Source organism: Hydra vulgaris, chromosome 12 (genome assembly GCF_038396675.1).
Source record: "Hydra vulgaris chromosome 12, alternate assembly HydraT2T_AEP".
In the NCBI taxonomy this organism is placed as follows: Eukaryota; Metazoa; Cnidaria; class Hydrozoa; order Anthoathecata; family Hydridae; genus Hydra; species Hydra vulgaris.
In genome coordinates, this window is record NC_088931.1 from 35,995,001 (window position 1) to 36,021,719 (window position 26,719).

General features: G+C 25.2%; 2 protein-coding genes across 3 annotated transcripts in view; both read left to right on the forward strand.

Moving 5' to 3' along the window:
- The window catches only part of LOC100215428 (amyloid beta precursor protein binding family B member 2), a 43,004-nt gene extending 30,736 nt beyond the window's left edge, over positions 1-12,268 (forward strand). Inside the window, exons 7-17 of one of the 2 annotated variants that reach the window (XR_010642400.1) lie at positions 347-546; positions 623-715; positions 1,657-1,772; positions 1,869-1,936; positions 2,042-2,150; positions 2,293-2,412; positions 2,665-2,728; positions 2,821-2,937; positions 8,259-8,395; positions 10,330-10,405; positions 11,765-12,268. Coding sequence is in view for 1 of the 2 variants with exons in the window: in XM_065813102.1 (XP_065669174.1) it covers positions 347-546; positions 623-715; positions 1,657-1,772; positions 1,869-1,936; positions 2,042-2,150; positions 2,293-2,412; positions 2,665-2,730; positions 2,824-2,937; positions 8,259-8,395; positions 10,330-10,405; positions 11,765-11,806 (1,141 nt within the window). In the remaining variant the exon portion in view is untranslated. Of the gene's footprint in view, positions 1-346; positions 547-622; positions 716-1,656; positions 1,773-1,868; positions 1,937-2,041; positions 2,151-2,292; positions 2,413-2,664; positions 2,731-2,820; positions 2,938-8,258; positions 8,396-10,329; positions 10,406-11,764 lie in introns of both variants that reach the window. The other variant, XM_065813102.1, reaches the window with a different exon arrangement.
- Positions 12,269-13,690: 1,422 nt separating this feature from the next.
- On the forward strand, positions 13,691-25,175 carry gnai4 (guanine nucleotide-binding protein G(i) subunit alpha). Its single transcript, XM_065813103.1, has 8 exons — positions 13,691-14,156; positions 17,222-17,264; positions 17,995-18,136; positions 19,261-19,418; positions 19,507-19,635; positions 19,832-19,961; positions 24,374-24,527; positions 24,601-25,175. Exons 1-8 carry the CDS (start codon positions 14,039-14,041, stop codon positions 24,789-24,791), a joined length of 1,065 nt encoding a protein of 354 aa, XP_065669175.1. The 5' UTR covers positions 13,691-14,038; the 3' UTR covers positions 24,792-25,175.
- Positions 25,176-26,719: the final 1,544 nt, after the last annotated feature.

The window sequence follows — 26,719 nt, forward strand, 5'->3', positions numbered from 1 at the left end:
TGTCAAATAAGTTGAAAGTGATAGCTCGGCATCCTAGGATATGGGTAATATTTCTTGGAATACATATTTTATCTTAAACAACACAAACTTTTTTAACGAGTAATAATTTAAAAAATTTTGAAAATGCAAAATGTCTTTTTTCTTGTTATTGTAAAATAAGAGTAAAAAAACATTTATTGATTTCGAATGACAAATGTTTAAGTTTTTATCATTTCAAATAATTGAAAAATGTTTTGCTGTATTGTGTTATTGAAAACCATACTCAAAGCCAGATAACATTGATTACATTCGCTCTGATTCCATGTGGAGCTTGTGTCTGACTTATATCTGTTTTACATTCAAATAGGGATTTTGCCTACATAGCTCGCGATCAAGCATCTGGTAAACATAGATGTCATATGTTTCGCTGTCATGGTGAATTAACTGGACGATCTATTACAAATGCTCTTCAAATAATTTGCAATCGTGTATTAGATGAAAAAAGGCAAACAAAAGAACAGATTGATTGTACAAAAACATCAAACCTATTTCAGGCTCCTTCAAAAAGTATAACAATCTTTTTTTTGCTTTGTTTTGCTTTCGTTAAACTGGTTTGGGTATCAAGGTTTATACATTTTTTTAGCATCGTCTGTTTTCAATGAAAAACCATATGTGGAAGAAAAAAAGCGCTTCACTGCTAAATATGTTGGTCAAACAGCAGTGTCGAGTAGTACAGGCATGTTTATTCACAAAGTTTATATTATAGAGTTTAATTTTCGAAGTAATTTTTTATGAAATTTTGTATAAACCTTTTAATACTTTTAAGAGAATTTTTTATGTTCATAAAGTTAAATGTAAATAAATTTACTTTAATGCAGGCTTGCAGAGTCGTGATTTTTTTTACAATTCGGATCAGGCTCATAGAAAATGGCACCTTTGGTCTGATGCCAGAAATTTAAGTGCAGAACACCTGCTCAACATTAATTTGATTTTATGAAAATGCTGTGATTTTGCATGTTATTTATTTATTAAATATTTATTTTTTGAAAATTGATATCTCCTATTTATTTAGTAGATTTTACATAAGTTTTGGAAGTCTTTAAATGTGCATTGTTCAATTTTTTTTCCTATTCTTTCCCCTTGTTTTAGGTAGACTTCTGACTATAATGGCAACTTTTTTCTTTTCTTTCCTGTTTCATTTTTAAATACTTAATAATATTTAATGATAAACTAATGATATTGAAATCTAAATAATACATGCTGTTCTTTGTTAAGAAGATATTGATAGTGCAAGTCTGCAGTGACTACTGCACAAAAAAATGGATTACTCATCAAGACTGTTTCTCTTAGTTTAATAGTTCTTTTATAGCTTTATCAAAGGAAGACTTTGAAAGTTGCTTTTTAATCAACTGTTCCCTCAACAGTTCTCAGATATGGACAGAGTTTCCTTGGGTGAGAACATGGAGTTTCCTTGGGTGAGATTATGGAGTTTCCTAGGGTGAGATCCTTAAAACTAAAACTTTTGAGTTGGTAGAGAGCCACAAGATTTTGTGGCTAAGGCTCCAACAAAAATTAGCAGATTCACAGCTCTAGCTTTGGTTCACAAGCCTGTGTTAATGTACATATACTTACTTTAATATACATAAATTTACTTTAAATTTAAAAATGCTTTTAAAGGAATTGATATTGTTAATAAGTGTGTCAGAGAGTTATCTGAAGGTAAGAAAACATCTGATTGGTGTTCTGTGCTTATCGAAGTAACTACATCAGAGATTAAAACTATTGATTGTTTTGTAAGAAATTTGATTTATTTTTTATTTTTAAAACTTTTTTTTAGTTACTTTTAGAAATTTTAAATAAATATTTTCAGTTTTGTATTTGGTTCCTAGAAACAACATTCAATATTGACACACAGAGTTCGTTTTATTTCTTTTCTTGGAGTTGCTCAAGATGAGAGGTCTTTAAATTTCATGTGTTTAAAGACTTTATAATTTTTATAATGATTGAAGTATATTTTAAAATTTCTCAAATTTGTTTTTAAAAAAGTGTTTGCTATATTTAGATTTGCTGCATACATATTGGCTGTAGCTAAGGATGCTTATGCTTGTCATGTGTTTTTTTGTGCTCCACATGCTGGGACATTAACCAAAGCTATAGAACAAGCTTGTAAGGTATCGTTAACTCTTTTTTTTTTCCAGCAATTCCTTTTTTATTTAGACTATTTCTAACTTGAGCTTTATAGGTTAAATTTTAAAAGAATCTTTATTACTTATTATTTGTTTTTATTATTTTTCTGCTTTTCTTTATTTACAGCTTCGCTTAGAAAAGATGATTCAAGGTAAAGGGTATGGTTGTTCAAATGTAATAGATAGTAATCAAGTTCCTCCCCAGCAAGATAATCAGCAAGTTTTACTACTTAGCAAAAAAGAAAAGGTTATCTACTCAATACAATAAATCAACTATATTTTTGAGATATTTTTTACTTAACTTATAATATATCAGCTCAATATATATTAAATTAAAATCAGTAAAATAAATAAAAAGTCTATAATAGATGAGCTAAATATAAGTTAAATTAAAATCAGTAAAATAAATAAAAAGTGTAGCAAGAAAATGTTAAAATAAATTTTTGTTCAACTCAATTATATTTTTATGTGGTTATGTTGATATTCTCTTTGTTTTTAGCCAAAATCATTTACTTCTAGCATGTTAGGAGTTTTCAGTAAGTTCAATAGGCGTGAAAAAAAAAAGGTTAGAAATAAAGTTTGTAAAATAGAATATTTTTATATTGATTAAATTGTAAATTAAATTAGTTTTTATTAAATGTTTTTTTTTTTTTTTAAGGAGAATCTTTTATCACAACTGTCACCCAATGAAAATGAGTTTGCTATAAATTATTTTGGGTCTTGTATGGTTAATATTGGAACTGGCATTGAAACCGTTCATAAGGCAGTTAACGTATGTATTTTAACTAATAGTTTTTGTTGTTTTATTTAAGCAAAATTCAAATTTTTGTCAGTCACACACTAGACAACAATTGCCAAATCAACATGTTACAGTACATGGAAACAGTCTGTAGAAACAGCCCATAGAAACAGTTCTTATGTGATATTTAAATTTAGTAACGATTATTTCCCTTTATTTTTGATAATAGAAAAAAAAAGGCGTTCTATCAAAAACATCGATAATTATGATTTTATTGTCAGATTTTCTGATTCAATATAGCGGCAAATGCATTCTTTTTTTATTTTTATCCATGAAAAGTTTTATAAATTGTTTTATATTTGCACTTTCTAATAACAGTAATAGATTCAATTTTTTTTTCTAAGCTTAAACTAATGAAAACATATCTAAATTAAAATATATCTATAAATTAAAACATCTAAATTGAACATGAACAATCTTTATAAATAAAACTTTATTACAAATATTTATAAAAAGTAAATACAAAATCGGGCCACCTTGGTACTACTGGAAATAGGGGAACATCAACAACAGGTAGTATAGCTTACGAACTAATACACAATCGATCAAACAGTTATTTAATTGTAACACAATTTCTTGTTCAATATCATGCAATATTTCAAATATTTGTTTAATATCATACAATATTTGTTTATATTTGAAATATTTAATATCATACAATATTTCAATTACTTGTTTAATATAATGCAACGTTTTAAAGGATTGTTGTATATCATGCAACATTTCAAATGTTTGTTCTATATCATGCAATATTTCAATTGCTTATTTAATAGCATGCAACATTTCAAATGTTTGTTCTATATCATACAATATTTCAATTGCTTATTTAATAGCGTGCAACATTTCAAATGTTTGTTCTATATCATACAATATTTCAATTGCTTATTTAATAGCGTGCAACATTTCAAATGTTTGTTCTATATCATACAATATTTCAATTGCTTATTTAATAGCATGCAACATTTCAAATGTTTGTTCTATATCATACAATATTTCAATTGCTTATTTAATAGCGTGCAACATTTCAAATGTTTGTTCTATATCATACAATATTTCAATTGCTTATTTAATAGCGTGCAACATTTCAAATGTTTGTTCTATATCATACAATATTTCAATTGCTTATTTAATAGCATGCAACATTTCAAATGTTTGTTCTATATCATACAATATTTCAATTGCTTATTTAATAGCGTGCAACATTTCAAATGTTTGTTCTATATCATACAATATTTCAATTGCTTATTTAATAGCGTGCAACATTTCAAATGTTTGTTCTATATCATACAATATTTCAATTGCTTATTTAATAGCATGCAACATTTCAAATGTTTGTTCTATATCATACAATATTTCAATTGCTTATTTAATAGCGTGCAACATTTCAAATGTTTGTTCTATATCATACAATATTTCAATTGCTTATTTAATAGCGTGCAACATTTCAAATGTTTGTTCTATATCATACAATATTTCAATTGCTTATTTAATAGCATGCAACATTTCAAATGTTTGTTCTATATCATACAATATTTCAATTGCTTATTTAATAGCATGCAACATTTCAAATGTTTGTTCTATATCATACAATATTTCAATTGCTTATTTAATAGCGTGCAACATTTCAAATGTTTGTTCTATATCATACAATATTTCAATTGCTTATTTAATAGCGTGCAACATTTCAAATGTTTGTTCTATATCATACAATATTTCAATTGCTTATTTAATAGCATGCAACATTTCAAATGTTTGTTCTATATCATACAATATTTCAATTGCTTATTTAATAGCGTGCAACATTTCAAATGTTTGTTCTATATCATACAATATTTCAATTGCTTATTTAATAGCATGCAACATTTCAAATGTTTGTTCTATATCATACAATATTTCAATTGCTTATTTAATAGCGTGCAACATTTCAAATGTTTGTTCTATATCATACAATATTTCAATTGCTTATTTAATAGCATGCAACATTTCAAATGTTTGTTCTATATCATACAATATTTCAATTGCTTATTTAATAGCATGCAACATTTCAAATGTTTGTTCTATATCATACAATATTTCAATTGCTTATTTAATAGCGTGCAACATTTCAAATGTTTGTTCTATATCATACAATATTTCAATTGCTTATTTAATAGCGTGCAACATTTCAAATGTTTGTTCTATATCATACAATATTTCAATTGCTTATTTAATAGCATGCAACATTTCAAATGTTTGTTCTATATCATACAATATTTCAATTGCTTATTTAATAGCGTGCAACATTTCAAATGTTTGTTCTATATCATACAATATTTCAATTGCTTATTTAATAGCATGCAACATTTCAAATGTTTGTTCTATATCATACAATATTTCAATTGCTTATTTAATAGCGTGCAACATTTCAAATGTTTGTTCTATATCATACAATATTTCAATTGCTTATTTAATAGCATGCAACATTTCAAATGTTTGTTCTATATCATACAATATTTCAATTGCTTATTTAATAGCGTGCAACATTTCAAATGTTTGTTCTATATCATACAATATTTCAATTGCTTATTTAATAGCGTGCAACATTTCAAATGTTTGTTCTATATCATACAATATTTCAATTGCTTATTTAATAGCATGCAACATTTCAAATGTTTGTTCTATATCATACAATATTTCAATTGCTTATTTAATAGCGTGCAACATTTCAAATGTTTGTTCTATATCATACAATATTTCAATTGCTTATTTAATAGCATGCAACATTTCAAATGTTTGTTCTATATCATACAATATTTCAATTGCTTATTTAATAGCGTGCAACATTTCAAATGTTTGTTCTATATCATACAATATTTCAATTGCTTATTTAATAGCATGCAACATTTCAAATGTTTGTTCTATATCATACAATATTTCAATTGCTTATTTAATAGCGTGCAACATTTCAAATGTTTGTTCTATATCATACAATATTTCAATTGCTTATTTAATAGCATGCAACATTTCAAATGTTTGTTCTATATCATACAATATTTCAATTGCTTATTTAATAGCATGCAACATTTCAAATGTTTGTTCTATATCATACAATATTTCAATTGCTTATTTAATAGCGTGCAACATTTCAAATGTTTGTTCTATATCATACAATATTTCAATTGCTTATTTAATAGCATGCAACATTTCAAATGTTTGTTCTATATCATACAATATTTCAATTGCTTATTTAATAGCATGCAACATTTCAAATGTTTGTTCTATATCATACAATATTTCAATTGCTTATTTAATAGCGTGCAACATTTCAAATGTTTGTTCTATATCATACAATATTTCAATTGCTTATTTAATAGCATGCAACATTTCAAATGTTTGTTCTATATCATACAATATTTCAATTGCTTATTTAATAGCATGCAACATTTCAAATGTTTGTTCTATATCATACAATATTTCAATTGCTTATTTAATAGCGTGCAACATTTCAAATGTTTGTTCTATATCATACAATATTTCAATTGCTTATTTAATAGCATGCAACATTTCAAATGTTTGTTCTATATCATACAATATTTCAATTGCTTATTTAATAGCGTGCAACATTTCAAATGTTTGTTCTATATCATACAATATTTCAATTGCTTATTTAATAGCATGCAACATTTCAAATGTTTGTTCTATATCATACAATATTTCAATTGCTTATTTAATAGCATGCAACATTTCAAATGTTTGTTCTATATCATACAATATTTCAATTGCTTATTTAATAGCGTGCAACATTTCAAATGTTTGTTCTATATCATACAATATTTCAATTGCTTATTTAATAGCATGCAACATTTCAAATGTTTGTTCTATATCATACAATATTTCAATTGCTTATTTAATAGCATGCAACATTTCAAATGTTTGTTCTATATCATACAATATTTCAATTGCTTATTTAATAGCGTGCAACATTTCAAATGTTTGTTCTATATCATACAATATTTCAATTGCTTATTTAATAGCATGCAACATTTCAAATGTTTGTTCTATATCATACAATATTTCAATTGCTTATTTAATAGCATGCAACATTTCAAATGTTTGTTCTATATCATACAATATTTCAATTGCTTATTTAATAGCGTGCAACATTTCAAATGTTTGTTCTATATCATACAATATTTCAATTGCTTATTTAATAGCATGCAACATTTCAAATGTTTGTTCTATATCATACAATATTTCAATTGCTTATTTAATAGCATGCAACATTTCAAATGTTTAGATCAATGTTCTCGGTAATTTTTTAAATCAAAAAGAAGATATTTTTATAGATTTATATAAAAGTTATTGATTTTTTTTATTTCTAGCTAGGAAATATATCTGTGCAACGGATCATTGTAGATTATACAATAGATTAGTATAACATCACTGCACAAGCTAATTGCTCATTCAAAAAAGCTTCTATTGAATAATAATGAAGGGGGCTTGGGAAATTATTTGTTAGGGTTTGAAGGCAATAACAAAATATTAGGATATTTAAATCTTAAGAAAAAAAATTCTCAAGTTCTTATTTAAACTGACATCATTAACTGAATGTGGAAATCATCTGATTTAATTATTTGTGATAAACAATGCAAGTCAAAGCCATTCTACAAATTTTGTAATAAAATAGTTCATCCCAATAGATGTTTCCATAAATAAAATGTCTGTAATAATATTTTATTTAAAGATAACATATTTTTAAATGTTAATCTATAAATAAATTACGTATTTTTGCAATTATTTTGTTAAATTTTATTATTCATTTTGTTGATATATTTTTAATATATTTTTTATATTACAAATTATGCATACATAAATCCACATTTTTTATGTTTTATTATAAATTATGCATACATAATTACGCATTTTTTATGTTTTATTATTGTACCCAATAAAAAAAACAAGTTTGATTAAATTTTAATTTTTCTTTTGGTTCTTTTAAAATATGACCTAACTGTCTTGAAGTCAAATTTTTTTCGGGTTACCCTAACTTTGCACATTAAAATCTGTCTAAAAAAATATTAATTATCCACATTGAACTTTTATGATATGATATGTATAATTAAGTTTAAAATTAATTATCCAAATTTAACTTTTATGTATGATATTTAAAATTAAGTTTAAAATTAATTATCCAAATTGAACTTTTATGTATGATATTTAAAATTAAGTTTAAAATTAATTATAGTTAAGAATATTTTTTCTAACATTGTAGCTTTTTTTTTATTTAAAAAGTTTTTTATTTAAAATTTTTTCAGACTTTAGTAGGAGGTGAAAAAATGAGCGGTTTCCTTCAAGTACAATCTGATTGCATCACATTATCTGACTCTAATTACACTGCTCTTTCTAAAAGAGTATTTGATATTAGTTCAATAAGTTTCTGTGGAATGGCAAGGTATATATAAGTTAGTACTTTATATTTATTTCTGTTTACTGACCTGTTTGGCTCAACTCAAATCAACTTGATGTATATTTTAAAAATATTCATATGTATTTTTTAACTAAAAATAGTTTTTAATAAAAAATATTTCAAATTAAAATTGTTTAAATTAAATGTAATCATTATCTGATTTATATATTTATTTCAATGTGGTGAAAAAAAGAATATAGAAAGTTATGGTCAAACTTTCTAAATATTTTTCTGAGCATATTCATTACACACTTCGTTTTATATAAATAAAATTATGGCATATGGTAACACTTTCATCTTCAACATGATAACGCTTTCAATTTCAACATGCTAGCACTTTCACTTTCAACATGGTAACACTTTCAATTTCAACATGGTAACACTTTCACTTTCAACATGGTAACACTTTCATCTTTAACATGGTAACACTTTCATCTTCAACATGGTAACACTTTCACTTTCAACATGCTAAAACTTTCATCTTCAATATGCTAACACTTTCATCTTTAACATGGTAACATTTTCATCTTCAACATGGTAACACTTCCACTTTTGACATGGTAACACTTTCATCTTCAACATAATAACACTTTCATCTTCAACATGGTAACACTTTCACTTTCGACATGGTAACACTTTCATCTTCAACATGCTAACATTTTCATCTTTCACATGCTAACATTTTCATCTTTTACATGGTAACACTTTCATCTTTAACATGGTAACACTTTCATCTTCAACATGGTAACACTTTTATCTTCAACATGGTAACACTTTCACTTTCAACATGCTAAAATTTTCATCTTCACACATGCTAACACTTTCATCTTTAACATGGTAACACTTTCATCTTCAACATGGTAACACTTTCACTTTCGACATGGTAACACTTTCATCTTCAACATAATAACACTTTCATCTTCAATATGCTAACATTTTCATCTTTCACATGGTAACACTTTCTTCTTCAACATGGTAACACTTTCACTTTCGACATGGTAACACTTTCATCTTCAACATGATAATACTTTCACTTTCGACATGGTAACACTTTCATCTTCAACATGCTAACACTTTCATCTTCAACATGCTAACACTTTCATCTTCAACATGATAACACTTTCATCTTAACACTTTTAAGTATTAAAATTACTAAATTAAATCAAAGCATCTTGAAATTTTTATAAGAAATTATTGGACAATAAAACTTACAATTATTTGCATCAAAAAAACAACGACTATAATATTAGACTTTAAAAAAAATAAAATGATTATCCAAATTACTCTTATCTACAGTTACTTTACAAGTTAACTTTATTAAGTTACCCCATACATTTAACTTGTTACCCTGTCAGTTTTATTAAGTTATTACAACGTTTAATTAATTTAAATTAAAAATTTTATGAACTTACCCCACCGAGTTATTTTACAAATTGCACTAAACTAAAACTGAAAAACTCAATAAAAGTTTATTTTAGTCACCTTAATACCTTAAATTGTTAAGAAGGTTTTTTTTATAGTGGTTGTTAGTTTTTTGTTTTTTTTTATTGTTATTGTTACTATTATTGTTATTATTATTATTTTTATTGTTATTGTTATCATTAGTTTATTGTTATAAATAGTTTTCAAAATTTTGTAAGTTCAACTATAACTCATTTGAAATATCCAAGGGGTTTTTAATAAATTGTTATATAGCTATAAAACAATTTTTTAAGAAACATAGTTTGTTATAATCATAAACATATAGTTTAAAAAGGAATTATTTTCAAAATAATAAATACAAGATGTAATTAATTTATGTTGCGTAGTTCCATAACTGAAAACTGTGCTTTAAAACTGTAATATACTACTTATAAAGCAACAAATGTAAAATTATAAATTCATGTTATGTTGCCCTTTTTTTTATTTTTATTTTTTAGCGATCGAAAGCATTTTGGGATTATTGTATCCTCAAGCAAAAATAAATATTTGTGTCACGTGTTTGAAGAATGCAAGGTAAGAAATTTTAGTTTTTTGTAAAATATATCTGTATTATTAACAATAACATAATGCAGCTAAAATTTTAGTTTTGTGAAAATAATTTTTGAATTATTAGCTTAGAAAATGTTTATGACAATTTAAAAAAAAGTTAATTCTCTATTTATAATAGAACTGATTTTGACATTTAATATATTAAATGTCAAAATCATGATGCTGAATTTATAGACGATTTAAGTAGTTTATCAAATGGTTTTGAACAATATTGTAATAAAAAAGGCATAACCTAGGCAGTTCTTTTCAGGAAGAGTAAAAGACTACGGACTAAAAACTTTGACATTCAAATCCTCAATAATGCTCCAATAAACACAACTGTTTCACACCAGTACCTTGGTTAAACTTGTTTAAAACTTTAATGTTATTTTTTGACGCTTTTACGAAAAAAGCATGTGGGAGGGTCCTTAAGTTTAGTTTAAATGCTTTTGCAATATATTGGTTCTAAGTTCAAGATTAGTCTACATTTAAAAAAATAAAGTTTCGTATTTTAAAACTAAAAAATTGAAAATTAATGAAGCTATGATTATGAATGAAATGATAAAAAAATTAGGCATTTTTTGTTGTTTTTTTTAAAAAAAAAATATAAAAAAGTTACTTTATGTTGTCTTGATACGTTGTGTTGGTCCGTTCAAAAGATTTTTTAAAATTGTGTGGTCTAGCCTAACATTTTTTCAATTGATTTAGAATGGTATGAGATTTAGAGTATCTTGATGATTTAGAAATAGCTTTTATTTTCAAATATTGTATAGATATAAATAATTTGATTTCTGTTAACTTTTCGTCGAAGAGCACTGCAAATCGGTTTTTGGACAAATTCTACTATCTAACGGTATTAGTTATTTAATTAATGAGATTTATAAAAGCTCTTTTTTGGAATTTAAATCGAAAGTAGTATAAACTTGCATTCTTAATTAAATGTTGATTAAATGTTTATGTTGTCATTAGGAATATTTCGATCTTTTTATTGGAAAAGCAATTTATATTATTAGCTCTAAAAACCCTGCGTCTAATTAACTTAATTAATTAACTAATCAGAGTACTAAAATATAATGGCTACTAGGATGAGTAAATCAGAATCCAAAGTATCTATAGTTTGAAGTTACACGATTAACGCTCAATGTCAAATAAGCGAAAAAACTTCAACTTTTGCTGTTTCTTTTGCTTTAAGTTTTTTATTTTATTATTATTATTATTTTTTTTTTCAAAACTGCCTAGGTTTGTACTATACAACCTGGTAAAGCTCTTTATTTAATAAATTAAATAAATCCTTCTTTTTATTGCTAAAAAAAATGAACTTAAAAAAAATTTATTTTGTTTTAGAATTACGGAAGTGTAGTGAGTGCTATCCAAGATGTTCTCTAGTTCAAGAGTCTTATTTGAATTATGCTATTGTTTCTTGTATATTTAAAGTGTTTTTATAAGATATTTTAAAGTCCACAAAATCTAATGACGTTTAGAATTGTTTATTTTGGTTAATTCTAATGAAGTGTATTAATTGTGCTAATGTTTGTTGCGTAAAAAAGCATTTCAATCAAAAATTCTTGAAAATTGTTTTGTGCATGCGTTTTTATATAATATTTTATATGTGTAAATAATTTTTTTTCAAAGTTTATTCCAAATACTATAGTTTTATATTTACTTAAAATTTTTCTATGTTTAACTTGAATAAAACCTAAAAACTGTAGATTTTGCAAACTTTATGGTTATTAGTTTATAACTAAACTCGTAAATTTGTTATATTTCTCTTTTTACTGTTCGTTTATATTAATCTATGTAAAATATAACGCGTAAAATAATTTCTATAAAAAATCTTGAAGGAACAAATGTGCGTTTTCATCTTTTTTATCTTCACCGCCTCGTTTTAATATTTTATGTTATTTTCAATTTTGTCCTAGCTGGACACGAGAAACCGCTGTTTTTTTTTAATCAATTTTACTGCTTTAACTTTATTTCTAGTTCATCCGTAAATTGTCTCGCTTTCATATAAAAACTTTGTTTGGCTCGTTTTTCACAGTAATAATATGTGGTGTGCCTTTTGCAGTACCTTTTTATATTACCTGAAGAACAATAATGAAATGATTATTAAAACAAATTGCAGATGTCTTTGTCTATAATTGTTTTATGAGTAATATTAACTTGATGGTAATTTATAAAAATTTTGAAATTATCGGTATTGGTTTTTTATTGTTTGTATGCATTTAACGCTCCTAAGTAGTGATTATCCGGAAAAAATATCCGGATTCTGAGGATGTTTACCAGAACGTGCATATATATATATATATATATATATATATATATATATATATATATATATATATATATATATATATATATATATACATATATATATACGCACACACACAAACTCACACACAAACACTGTTGAAAATGCAGGCGGGATAATGCTTAGGGTAACTAGCTTTATTAAAGTTATTTTAGTCAATAAAATTTTATTTATACGTTAAAAATGTTTTATTGCAAATAAATTCTCGCGTTTTTAGTGAATCTTTTGATTCAATCTCAATTAAATATACGTCAAAATATGCGCTTAAAAAAGCTAAGGCGAAACTATTTAAAAAATTCAACTCCCCTCGGTTTTAATAATCAGGGGGAAATAGTTAATTTTGAAAATTTTTAAAAATAGTTTTGGTTTCATTTTTAAAATTTTTAGAAAAAGTTTTTTATATTTTATTCAAACATAATTCATTTGAATTAACGATGTTTTCGAAAGTAAGGAAATCTTTAAAACTATGTGTATAAATCTAATTAATTTTTAAAAATATGTTTAATTTTTTTCCGTGAGTTTTTTCACTTTCTCGGGGCTTTTTTATCAAAAAAACGTTTTTTATATAAGTGATTTTTTGTGCTACTGATTGCGAACGCCAGACATTAAAAGACTTATTTGGGAATAAATTTTATCTGACGAAATTGCATTTGACGATAAAATGGATGGTTTTGAACAATTAAAATATTATGCGGTACCGCAGGTTTTGTTTAAAAAAAAATGGATGGGATATTTTTCGACTATCTATTCTCAAAAAATTAAAACATTTTTCAATTGATTTTTGTTTTATTGAAAAATGAAGTCTTTATGCCTCAAGACATTTTACTTAATAAAATAGTTTTTGCCTGATTTTCAAAGCGGGTGTTTTTTTCGTTGCATTTCTTGAAATTAATTGATTGGTTGATAATGCTACTTTAACACTGTCTTTCGAATATCAAAGGCGGATTTTCTATATTTGGATCGCCATTTTGATTGTTGCGAGGACTGTTCAAATTTAATAATGATAAATCAAAGAAAACAACAACAAACCAGAACTATCTCAAAATTTTAGTCGAAATAAATTTTAATTTTGGCTTTTTTCACCTTGTTACTAAGATATGTTTATTTTTTTGTAAAAAAGTATTGAATGTTGTTTTTTTTTAGGAAAAATTTAAAAGTTAGAAATTTCAAGACTTCCATCTTTTTGTATGCAATTAGATTGTACAAAGCTGGGTGTATATTCTTCACTGAAAAAGTGTTAAGATTTATTTTAATTATTGAATCAAAGTAATAGCCGTAAAAACATTGTAATTAAAAATATTAGATTAAAAATGGGTTGTACTATAAGTCAGGTTGACAAAGAGGCAGTAGAGAGAAGTAAAATGATCGATAAAAATTTAAAAGCTGACGGAGAAAGAAATGCAAGAGAAGTAAAACTTTTGCTTTTAGGTAAGACTTTTAGTACCTGATTTTGGGAAGAAATTTTTGTTAACTATTGCCTACATTTTTTTAGCTGTTTTCAATATTTAAATCTGTAATTGTCATAAATTGTTAAATTTTTTTGTTTGTTTATTGCTTAAACAAATTGTCTGTTATAAATGTAAGCAGACATGTATTTCAGAAACCCAAAAGTCCATTATAAACTATACCTACTTTTTATGCTTCCTTACTTTTATTAGGTCTTTACACGTCATCAGTTTATAACTGTTTGTAAATGTCCCGCACAATTGTATATATATACAGTTATTATTAAAGTGAAAATATATTGATTTGATTTGATTTGATATGCAAAATAAGTATTATTGAAAGCCATACCCTAATCCTCAACCTAACCATAAAGTTTTTTCTTTATTGAAAACCGTCTCCTAACAAAACTCTGACCTCAACCCTCAAGGGTTAGGTCAGGGTTTCATTAAGGTATGGTTTTAGTTAGTGTATAGTTTTATTTGTATTAAATAAGTACAGAATTTGCATAAACTTGGTGATGACTATTGAATTATAGTACATAAAAAGGCTTAACAGTTTTTAAATAACTTGTCAACAAATATGATTATGAAACCATTCATTTTAATAGAATCTTTGCTTATTCTTTTTTATGTTTTTAAAATTACTTATAAAGATATATATTTTTATATATTCTCTTTTTTTTTCCATCCAATATTGACACTTTAAAACTTTCATAAATGAAAGAAGAAAGAAAAGTTTTAAGTTGTGTTTAAAAGATTCAATTAAAAAAGATTTTAAAAAAAAAAAAAAAAAAGTTTAAAACAATGTTTTAATTTTAAATAAAAAATCATTGAATTAAGCGTTTAATGCTTATTGTTTATGTAGTCATGTTTGTTGCCAATTTTGAGCTAATAATAAATTTAAAGCAAACTATTCCTCAAAACAGTATGTTGATAGATCACTAACCTGTGGATAAGTGTTGTGTTCTACAATTAACAATACAATTAGTTTTATCTGACATTATATATGCTGTAAGTGTCCTGTTTAAGTTTTATAATGAATTTTAATAATAAAATTGTGAAAATTGTTAAGGCTGTAGTTAAATAATGATTTTTTTGTTGGTTTTATTGATGAAAAGCATATAACAGTTACATCCATACAATGTTCATTTATTTATTGGTTATATTTTTTTATAGCTTATTATTCAAAATTTTTTTTTTTTTTAAAAAAAAAAAAAACTTTATTTGATAGAAATTTAAGAATACTTTATTGAAACTGCTGTTTCAAGTATTTTTTGAAACTGTTTTTTAAATTGTTTGCCTAATCTTTGTTTTTACGTAAATAAAAATGTTTTGTTATTGAAAATTTTAATAGAATTATTAATCTGTTTTATTATTAAAGTAAAATAAAATTGTTTCATATTTTTGTTGAATCTTTGTTTATCACAACTGCACATACATATTAGATGTGCACTAGTTGCAGTTTGCTATTCAGTATAAATATCTTTAAATAAAAGTTAGCTGCTAATCTCTAAGTAATTTATTTATTAAAAAAATTAGATTTGCGAAATTTACATTAAATTTTATATTGTTACTGCCTCAAAAGCCATTCAAAATAACTTGGCTAGTTCCTATATTAGTAAATTTTATTTTTCTGAAAATAAATCAGATTATGGTAAATAGGCTTTATCTTATTACTCGATATTCTTGTAATTATAAATATTTATAATTGTTTTTTGGCTATGCCTTTGTATTTTTCAATAAAATAATTAAAATGTTCCAAAAATGTTATTTAATAAAATAATTAAAGCTGCTGAAGTTGAAAACAATTTAAGCTTATATCTGTATTTCTACTAATTGTATTACCCAACCTTATAACAAGGCATAGGTTTTTTATAACGTTGGGTAATACAATTTAATTGGGTTTTAAATATTTTATATATATACCAACATAAAATATATTTATGAACATAAATTATTCGTACAAATATTTTAGCTAATTTAGATCTAATGATATAAGTTGTATATTAGAATATATAATAATTTGACAAAACTACAGAGTTTGCAATGATGATGTTAGTATAAGCATTTTAAAAGCATTTTTAGTAAATTGCAACAATTAAACTTATATAGACCTGCAAGACATATTGGCTGTCACAATATATTAGATGTTCAATGAATGCTTCTTGACTTTTAATAAAATGTGACACCAAACAAGTTTAATTTCATACTCAATTATTTTCCATTAACTAGATTTCGATAGGAAATGATTTATTTATTTATATTTACATGTTTATTTAATTTTTTCAATTTTTTATTTATTTTACATTAAAATTCTATGTTAATGTAAAATATTTTGATATTTTATCAACTGTAATAGTTCATTTTTAAGAACTTTTTCATAAACATCCGACAAAAAACGTTTTAGCAACAAAAATGTTTTAGCAAACAATTTGTTTGCTGAAACATTTTTGTGCCCAGAGACAATTTTATTTTAATGTCTCTTTTTAAGAAAACAGAAACTACTTTTAGAAACATCTAGTGTTACTAGATTATTTTTTAATATTTGAGCTTCAGCTAAAGTTGATGCTGCTATCAAATGAGGAGATCTTCTTAAGGTTATGCTTCATAAAAGATGTTGCATTTTTTTAATGTTTAAAATTAAGTTTAAGTTTATGATGACTTTTATTTAATTTTAAACATTAAAAAAAAATTTTTTTTAATGTTTAAAATTAAATTAAAGTCATCATAAACTATTATGAAACAAATTGTTGTTAAAAATAATAAATACTTGACTACTAAAAATCCTCTCTCTTTTGGAAGTCTTTTGGAACCATTTTTAAACTTTTGATATATATATATATCATATGTCAAATCAATAGAGTATTCTACAAAAAGTGCTTGATGTTTTTTAAAAATAGTAGTAATCAATAAGTAAAAAAACATTTATCTAACTTTTTTTTTCAACAACTTGTTTCTCCATCAGTAGGTTCATCAGGAATGTACGTATGTATTATGTATTTATTTTTTTATTTAAATAAACATACACAAGTTTATTTTATATTATAGGTGCTGGTGAATCTGGAAAGAGTACAATAGTCAAACAAATGAAGTAAGCTATAAAATAATTATACTATATGAAAAGCAGAAATGTAAAACCATATATATATATATATATATATATATATATATATATATATATATATATATATATATATATATATATATATATATATATATATATATATATATATAAATAGGGTAGCTATAAAAAAAGGTGTTATCTTTTTTTAAAAAAAAAAGTGCAGGGCTTTTAGCTGATTAAACTCTTTATTTCAAAATTTTACTTTTGTTCTAACAATTATGTTTAAAGTTGTTGAAAGACTAAGAAATTATGTTTAAAGGCAATGTTCAAGATGTTTTATAAAAAAAAAAGGAGTTAATCTGCTTTTGCTTGTCCACTCTTTGTATATATATGTGTGTGTGTGTACATATACACACACACACACACACACACACACACACACACACACACACACACACACACACACACACACTTTATTAAATTTATATCTCTAAATTATATAAAGAAAAGGTTATGTAAATTTTAATGTTTGTTTTTGATAATAATTACTAAATAGAAATTTCAGGCAATGTTTTACTAAACATATCTTTGATGAGCATAAAATTTCTTAAATTTTTAAGCATTTAAAGAAATTGAAATAATTGTTCTACCTAATATTTAACATCAGGTAGAAATACAGACATTACTTTTGACCACAAATTCATCTATATTTAAAATCTTTTGGTTTTTATTGATATTTCTATACATATATTTTTAGAATAATTCATGAGTCTGGTTATACAAGTGATGAATGTTTTCAATATAAACCAGTCGTTTATAGTAACACTATTCAATCTATGTTAGCAATTATTAGAGCTCTTGGAACACTAAATATTGAATTTTCAAATCCAGATAGACAGGTATTATTTGAACAAGTTTCAATCATTTTTCCATTATTGAAGTATTATCATTATTGAAAGACATCTGTTTAGTGAATGAATTATTTAAGTTTATTTGTAAATACTGTTAGTTTTTCTATTTTGTGTATTTTTCTTTAAACAGCTGTAAAATTTTTGTTACATTTAACTATACTCCTTTATTTAACAAAACTTTTTTTTTTCTTATAATTTGTTCAATAATTATTTTTTTATTTTATTTTTTAAATTGTAATAACTGTGCATCAGTTAAACAATATAATGGTTTGTTGTAATTATAAAATATTATAATCTACATTTGGATAAATTTTAGACTTTTTAAAACAGCATTCATCAGGTTAATATTTCAAATTTGTTTTACAATTTTATGGTTTATTTGTTTTATATTTGTATTGCATAATAAAATTTATCTTATTTATATTATATAATTAAATTAAAAGTAGATAAAAGCATATATAGGTATAAAGTCTTTAGATTTCAATATAATTGGAATATGTTTAATAGCAAACAGAAAAAAAAGTAAAAATTAAATTTTTCAAAATTATATAAATATATTTTTAATCTTAACAATTAAAACTTTTATATAATTTTTTCATTATCAATTGTATCCTTTTTATGCTTTTGTAATATTCTTAAAGTATTTTAATCTCAAACTGGTTGTTTTTTATTTTTTAAACTTGAAGCATTGTTTGTTTATTTGTCTTTGTGTCAGCTCAGGTCTGAAATTAATATAAACTTAATTTTATCATTATAATCACTCTTAATCTTTTTATCCTTCAGTTTCTTTACATTTTGTGTAATCAAGATCACTTTTATTTAAACTGCTTGACAAACTTGACAAAATCTCTTATCTGTTTACTATATAACTAATTATTGACCTCTTGTTTATAAGTAATTAAACATTAATAATTGAACAGTTGTTCTATAATAAGTGTTTTACTATTTGAAAAAGTTAGTCATATAGTTACAATTAAACAATATTTCCACTTAAAAATTATAAAAAAGATTTTTGCTTTGAAGAATTGTTTAATTGTTGAAGATTTACCTTTGACAACAACAGTTTTGTTCACTTGATTGATATTTTTATTATAATTTTATTTCATTTAAAGGAAGATGCCAGACAGCTATTTTCACTGGCAAGTGGTGTTGAAGATGGAAGTTTTACACCAGAGCTTATTGCAATCATGAAGCGTTTATGGAGAGATGAAGGGGTACAGCAATGCTTTCAACGTTCCCGTGAATATCAGCTAAATGACTCTGCAGGATTGTAAGTTTGAAATTGACTTAATAAGGTCTCACATTGATATTAAGTTAAATTATTTATATAAATATATATTAAAATTACTATTGCTTAGTTACTTGTCAGATTTGGATAGAATTGGTGCACCTGACTATGTTCCAACACAACAAGATGTTCTTAGAACCAGAGTAAAGACAACTGGAATTGTTGAAACACACTTTGTTTTTAAAGAACTTCATTTCAAGTATATATATTCTAAATAATATAATTTTTGTTTAATTTTTTTTTTCCACAACAGTTTTCCAAGAATAAAATGCTTCTTTTTAGTTTTTATTTAAATCTAGAATGTATTTCTAATTTTTATTTGCATCTATTTCTGAGTTAAAGTTATTTTGCTCAGAAATAGATGCAAATAAAAATTTTTAGTTATTATCTTTAAGGATGTTTGATGTTGGAGGTCAGCGTTCAGAAAGGAAAAAGTGGATCCATTGTTTTGAAGGTGTGACAGCTATTATATTTTGTGTTGCACTCAGTGGTTATGATCTTCTTCTAGCTGAAGATGAGGAAACAGTAAGTGCATTAAAGTCTAGATCAAATAAAATAACTTTGTTTTAAATTGCATTAAACTTTCATTTGATTTTTTTCTATAATACTGAATATAAAATAATATATTCATTTTATTTAAATTTTCGTTTTTACTCAGTATAATTTAACGGTTTCACTCACTACAGTATTTTTTATTAGCTAGATTTTGGATTATACTAGGATGCTAAATATAATTACAATCAGGCTTGGCCAGGAAGGCGTGCAATTTTACGTCATAATATAACCACACAAATACTATTTGATTTTGAAAACTTGACCACAGCTGTTAATATTATGATAATTTGTATACATTTTAAAATTTGTATACATCTTAACTTAATTATGAAGAAACTTTTATTATTTTATATATAAATTATCTTAACTTAATTATGAAAAAAAAAAATTTTATATATAAATTATCTTAACTTAACTATGAAGGAAAAAAAAACTTATCCTAAAAGAAGCAAATAAATCTTCGTAAAAAAAATAGTGAAAAATAAAATAAAATCAACTTAACTAAAACCAAAATAAATAAAAATTAAATTAAAACTTAACTAAAATAAATAACAAACTATAACGATAAGTTTATACTATTAATGATAAGGTTATGGAAAAAATAACTTTGAATCATTTATCTTTACTAATGTTTTTATAATATAATATTATGCGAAAAATATGTATTCATAAATATTTTAAAAAAAAATCAATAGCAATGATTTGTTACTTAATTTAAATGCATTTCAATAATATAAAAACATGAGATCAAAGTTATTTAATTTAAATGGCTTTCAAAAAAGTTTGTCTTTTTTTTTCTTCTCAATAAAACTTCTCTACTTTTCAAGTAAATTAACTTTAATGATTCTTGTATATAGTTTATTAAGAGACCATCTCTGTTTAAAGTTGTCACTTATCAAATTTAAATTTTTAAGTTGTTACTTATAAAATTAATTTTTTTTGAATATATATATAATTTATATTTTTTTAATTTTAATTATAAAAAAAACTTATATAATTAAACAATGCAAATAAAAATTTACACGACTTTCAATGATACTTTAAGTTTAAAATCATTAGCTGCTTTATTTAAATGCATTTTGCTAATATAAAAACGTTAGTAAAGATAAACGTGTCAAAGTTATTTATTTTCAACATAATTAAAAATTATTTTTCTCAGTGCATTTGTTAAAAAACGTGGTCAAATTGTCAAAACAAAATATTATTTGCGTGGCCATATAAAGGCTTAAAATCGCACACCTTCCTGACCAAGCCTGATTATAATATTATATAATAATTGCCAAAGTATGATTAATTTTGTATATGTTCTTGGCTAGCATAGGCTGACTATTTATTTAAACTGATTCTTTCCTAACAAGGCTGCAAGCAACCACTATTAAATTGAGAAAACAAAGAATTGTTAAAAAATCAAGGAAACGGTTGATAGAAGACTTGAAAAGTTGTAGGTTGTATAAGTCAGGAAAACATGAAGATAGGAGAGAGTTTTAAAGCATTGTAATGCAGGGGGGAAAAAGGGGAATAAAATTTTTTAGAGCATGAAGGGATAGGTAAAAGGATGCAACTTAGCTAAATGATGAGGATTATGCAATGAGTTTTGGTTGATGGAACTAGAGATGATAGCTTGCTTGAGTAACAACCATGATTGTATTTATAGATAAGAGAAAGAGATTTTATGATGATGGGAGAGGGCACACACTTGGCAGATAGAGCAGGTCCAAGTATGTTTTTTATGCGTTTTTGAACCTTGTTCAGAAGAGAAAAAACATCATTAGTGTTCCATTCAAGAACAAATAAGAGATTTGTTAATGCAGAGAATGGAATCAGGAGTAGATAATAGCAAGCACCATAAAGAGAAGCAACCTTAGCAGATGCTAACTTTGCATTCAACTGTATATATGGTTTCCATGAGAGGTCAGTAATGAATGATTATCCAAGTAGATCTGTTCTAAACGATTGAAAAGAGAAAACTTTTTGTTTATCATAGCAATGGTTTTTCAACTCTGACAAACAAAAAGTTTATAACATTGTGTAAATGTTGGGTTATATTAAGTCAACGGTATTCTGGATAATACAAGTAATTTAGTGTTAATTATATGCAAATATTTAGGTTATAAAAGCATGGCATGAAATATCAAAAATACTATACCAGAATGTAAAATACAATAACTAGATAAAAAAAAAAGATAGAGTATTGATCCAAAAGTTTAAAATCTAAAAAAGGAGTTTTTCCAAGCCTGAAATTTATTAGTCTTGAAATTAAGGCATGCTATCGGAAAAATCTGCCCACCTTTCTTGATCAAAAAAGGAAGTAAGAAAGCTTAAATGTATTTAAATCAATATATTTCTGAAAAATTAAGACTGTAAAGATTACATATTAACAGGGAAAAAACAAAAAAAAATTAAGTTTTACAGAAAATTCTGACTTTCTTTTTGATGCCTCCCATAAGTTTCTGGACAGAGTAGTTTTTGTAAGTTTTAGCAGCGTAATCCCATTTTTTCTTCAAATCTGTAGCTGATTTTACTGTTTTTCCACTTAATTTCAATTTCTTTTTTATGATGGCCCAATATTTTTCAATAGGACGTAATTCGGGGCAGTTTGGAGGATTCATATTTTTTGGAACCAACATCACTCCATTATCATCGTAAAACTTTTAAGCATCTTTTGAGTAGTGTATTGTGGCTAAATCAGGCCAAAACAATACTGAAGTATGTACAAAAAAATTGGAAACCTTCAGTTTTTTCGCTCGATATCTATCAGACCAATCAGGATGTTCTTCCATTGAAGTCTCCAACCGTTCGAGAGCTCTAGGATTTGCTGTGCGTTTTTTTCGACCACTTCCTTATTTTCTCTGAATAGTTTTCTGTTCTGTAAACCGTTTAAGAACAGTATCTACAGTTCTTCTTGATATTTTTAATGATTTCGCCAACTTTCTATTCGATAAAGTTGGATTTTTTAAGTGTTTGTTCACAATCAAAAATCTTTGTTTAGTTTGCTCGGTTGACATTTTGAAACTAAATTAAATTTTTAATTATTTTTTTCTGCCAAAATGTTCTATTATACAAACACTACCACACACAAAAAAATAATTTTAAAAAACGACCGTTAACTAGCTTTACCACATTGCAAAAGGTGGGCAGATTTTTCCGATAGCATGCCTTAGCTTATTTACAAAATTTGCTGGTATTTTTCTATTTAGCAAACTTGAGAGATACCAACAAATGTTAGTTTAATTATTGTGTGTTTGTATTACAAACGATTTGATACCTGTTAAAATTTTGTGTGTTGCATTAAAAATGGTTTGATACCTAATAAAATCTGTAATTGAACAAAAGTTAAACAGTAATCTAAACATTTTAAATTCAACTTATTACAACACACAAAATTTTAACATTAGTTTTCTGTGATCATATGTACCAATTATCTTGCACTAATACTCATGAAGTATTTGATAATTTATTCGAGCAGTATTTTATATAAAGTATCTATAATATTTGATATCTATATCTATAATAAAATATTATCTATGATAATTTGTTCTTTGAACAAATTATTACAAGCAAAAAGGATACAAATAAAATATATTTAGTTATGATGGGGATGTTTGACCCTGGCTATTCAGGGAAAACAAATTTGAACTATGATCATAATGTAAATAATTAGCATTATAAATAACTGTTATATGGATGGTTGAGCACCAAACCAGCCAATACAACAAAGTTGAAAATAATTAGTTTTTTTTTAAAGACGATTTATGTAGTGTTGCTTTGCAAACACCAATATGCTCTACTTAAAATTTTTAAGTGCACTGAACAGCAATTGCTTTTATGTTTTTTTGGTTTAGTAGCTTTTGTAAAAAAATTTTAAACTTTGCGTCTAATATCTTATTTCAACATATTTGTTGTATAGGCTGGTTTGATGCTAAACCATCCATATGTACTTGTATAGTGTATAATGCTATATTAAAAAGCGAAAGTGAACTCAGGTATATGCCATGTGGCTTATGATTTTCCAATAAAACTTTAATAAAATGTATTAAGAATATAAAAATATTATTTACACCCATTTTATCCCATTATCATTTTACCTGTGTATCTATTTTACCACATTTTAAATTTTTAGTTATTTCTCATTATGGGTGTAAAGAAAGTAACATGATGTAAAATCATGGTACTTTCTTTAATAATACTGAAGTCTGCAGACAACAGTTTTAGGACAAAATTTTATGTTTTTTTTTATGATTATAAATATAATGACTATTACTTATCCTTTCTTATATTGTTGGAATTGTTCTTTATTGTTTTTAATTTCTTTATTATTGCAGTAATTTCTCTTGAATTTCTTCATTTCTAAGGTTTAAGAAATTTATTTTCGTTTTGTTTAGAATCGTATGCATGAAAGTATGAAATTGTTTGATTCAATTTGCAACAACAAATGGTTTATGGATACTTCCATTATCTTATTTTTGAATAAAAAGGATTTATTTGCTGAAAAAATAAAGAAATCACCATTAACAACATGCTTTCCTGAATATATGGGTAAATATACTATTTTTGTGCGTGTGAGTTTTTTTTTACTGATGAAAAAGTATAACACTTTTGTTCTGATTAGGTGCAAATACATACGATGAAGCAGGGTCTTATATTCAACTTCAATTTGAAAATTTAAATAGTCGTAAAGGAGAGAAGGAGATTTATACACATTTCACGTGCGCAACAGATACAAACAACATTCAGTTTGTTTTTGATGCTGTCACCGATGTTATTATCAAAAACAATTTGAAAGATTGTGGTCTTTTCTAATTTATTTTTGTTATTTGTACCAATCTTAAGAAGCGTGGGATATGTTGGAAGTTTTGCAATACGCAATTAAAACATTTTTCCATTATTGTTAGATAGCACAACGTGCATATAATTTCGAACATATTGACTTGTACTGCTAAATTAATTTTTCGAATCATAAAGTAATTTATGAATCACTCCGAAAAGTAACTTTGCGGACGATAAAATCAAACAAGAGTTTATAATGATATAATAATTAAATTCTCTAATGAAAAGCTTTTTTAAAAAGTAAACCTTGTAAATCTGTCATGGTAATTTATATTTGATATAAGTAAAGTTAAATTCTAAATTAATCGATAATTATGTTTCAGCTAGTGATGTTTTGAAAAATATTTTATCTGAAAATTGTCTTTTTAAATTGGAGTGTTTGCACATAAAACCTGATCTGATAGCAAATATATAACACTTAAACGCGTACTCTTGAACTATTTAGTTTTTATTTGCTATTTTTTCTGGCGTTAGAATCAAATTGCATTACCGGCGTTTATAATAGTTGTTTGTGTTTTGTTTTCATGAGTATTTTTTTCTGGAGATATTAAAGAAGATTTTATGTATTTATCAGATTTTTAGTTTTAAAATGATTGCGTAGACCGCAGTTAAGACTCTTTATGCTTTATTATGCTTAATGGTTATAACCTGATTAATGTTTGATACTATGGAACTAATAAATACTTGTTGATTATAAGGGCTTATTTCTTACGTTCAAATTGCTATCATCAGTGAGAAGGTAATTAATGTGAAAAGACATTTTATCTGTTAAACTATTGAAATTAAACCGCTTGTCGCACTTAAAATTGTGTCAAGTACAAAAATTAAAAATTCACAGAACTTATTTAAACAAGGTGACCATGAGAGTTAATGATTAAACTCTATCAAACCGTGTTTAACTTTATTGTTTTGCACTTCCTCAACGAAAAATGAATAAAATTAAATAATACAAATCTATCTATTTTCAATCATCTTTTTTAATTTTAGACGAGCTTTCTTTAAAGTCATTTTCTGTTTCTAGGCTTTGCGTCCATTTTGCAAGAGTGATGGTTAATTAAATAATTATTAATTCAGTTGCCATTTGTAAATTTATTTAGACTCGGATATTAGAGTGTTAGTATTGCTACTATATATTGTTAGTATAATTGAATCTTATTGCTGGCCCTTTGATCAAGGTTGATAAGGATACAATATTATGATCGGACAACCCCCTTATTTGGGAGGGTAAAAATTTTACGTCATTACACTTTTGAACACTAAAAGATTACTAAATGAAGTGTAAAATCTGTCAATAAATTTAAATCTAGTACAGCAGTCGTGGTGAAGTGGTTAGAGTTCTGGCTTTAGAATTGGGTGTTACTGGTTCGAAGACAGTTCTAGTCATATATTTATCATTGATAAGGAAGGAGGGGTGAACTTCCTAGTTAAATGCTATTCCACGGTGCTCTGTGGTAAGACCGTTTGGACTTCTTAAAGCACCTAAATAACTACGTTATTTAGGTGCTTTAAGAATATTTTATTTTGTTTTTAAAAACATTTATAGAAGTTGCATTAACAACATCTTGATCTAGGATATTCCAAACTTCTACAACACGGTTAGTGAAGAAGTTATGCCTAAAAAGTGAGTTTCTTACGTATTGTCTTCTTAATTTCTGATCATGCCCCCTCGTAGTATTAGTTATTCTTTCAGGTTTGTTATGCCAGTTTATTTTATCTATATGGTTTTGAAATCTAAACATCTGCATAAGATCGCCTCGCAACCTTTAAAGTTGTTTAATATAAATTAAACAACTTTGAAAGTTCCATATTTTGTAACCGTTGTTCATAGTTAATACCTTTTGGAAACAAAATTTTATTTGTTCGTTTTTGGACTCTTTCTATAAGTCTAATATCCTTAGCGT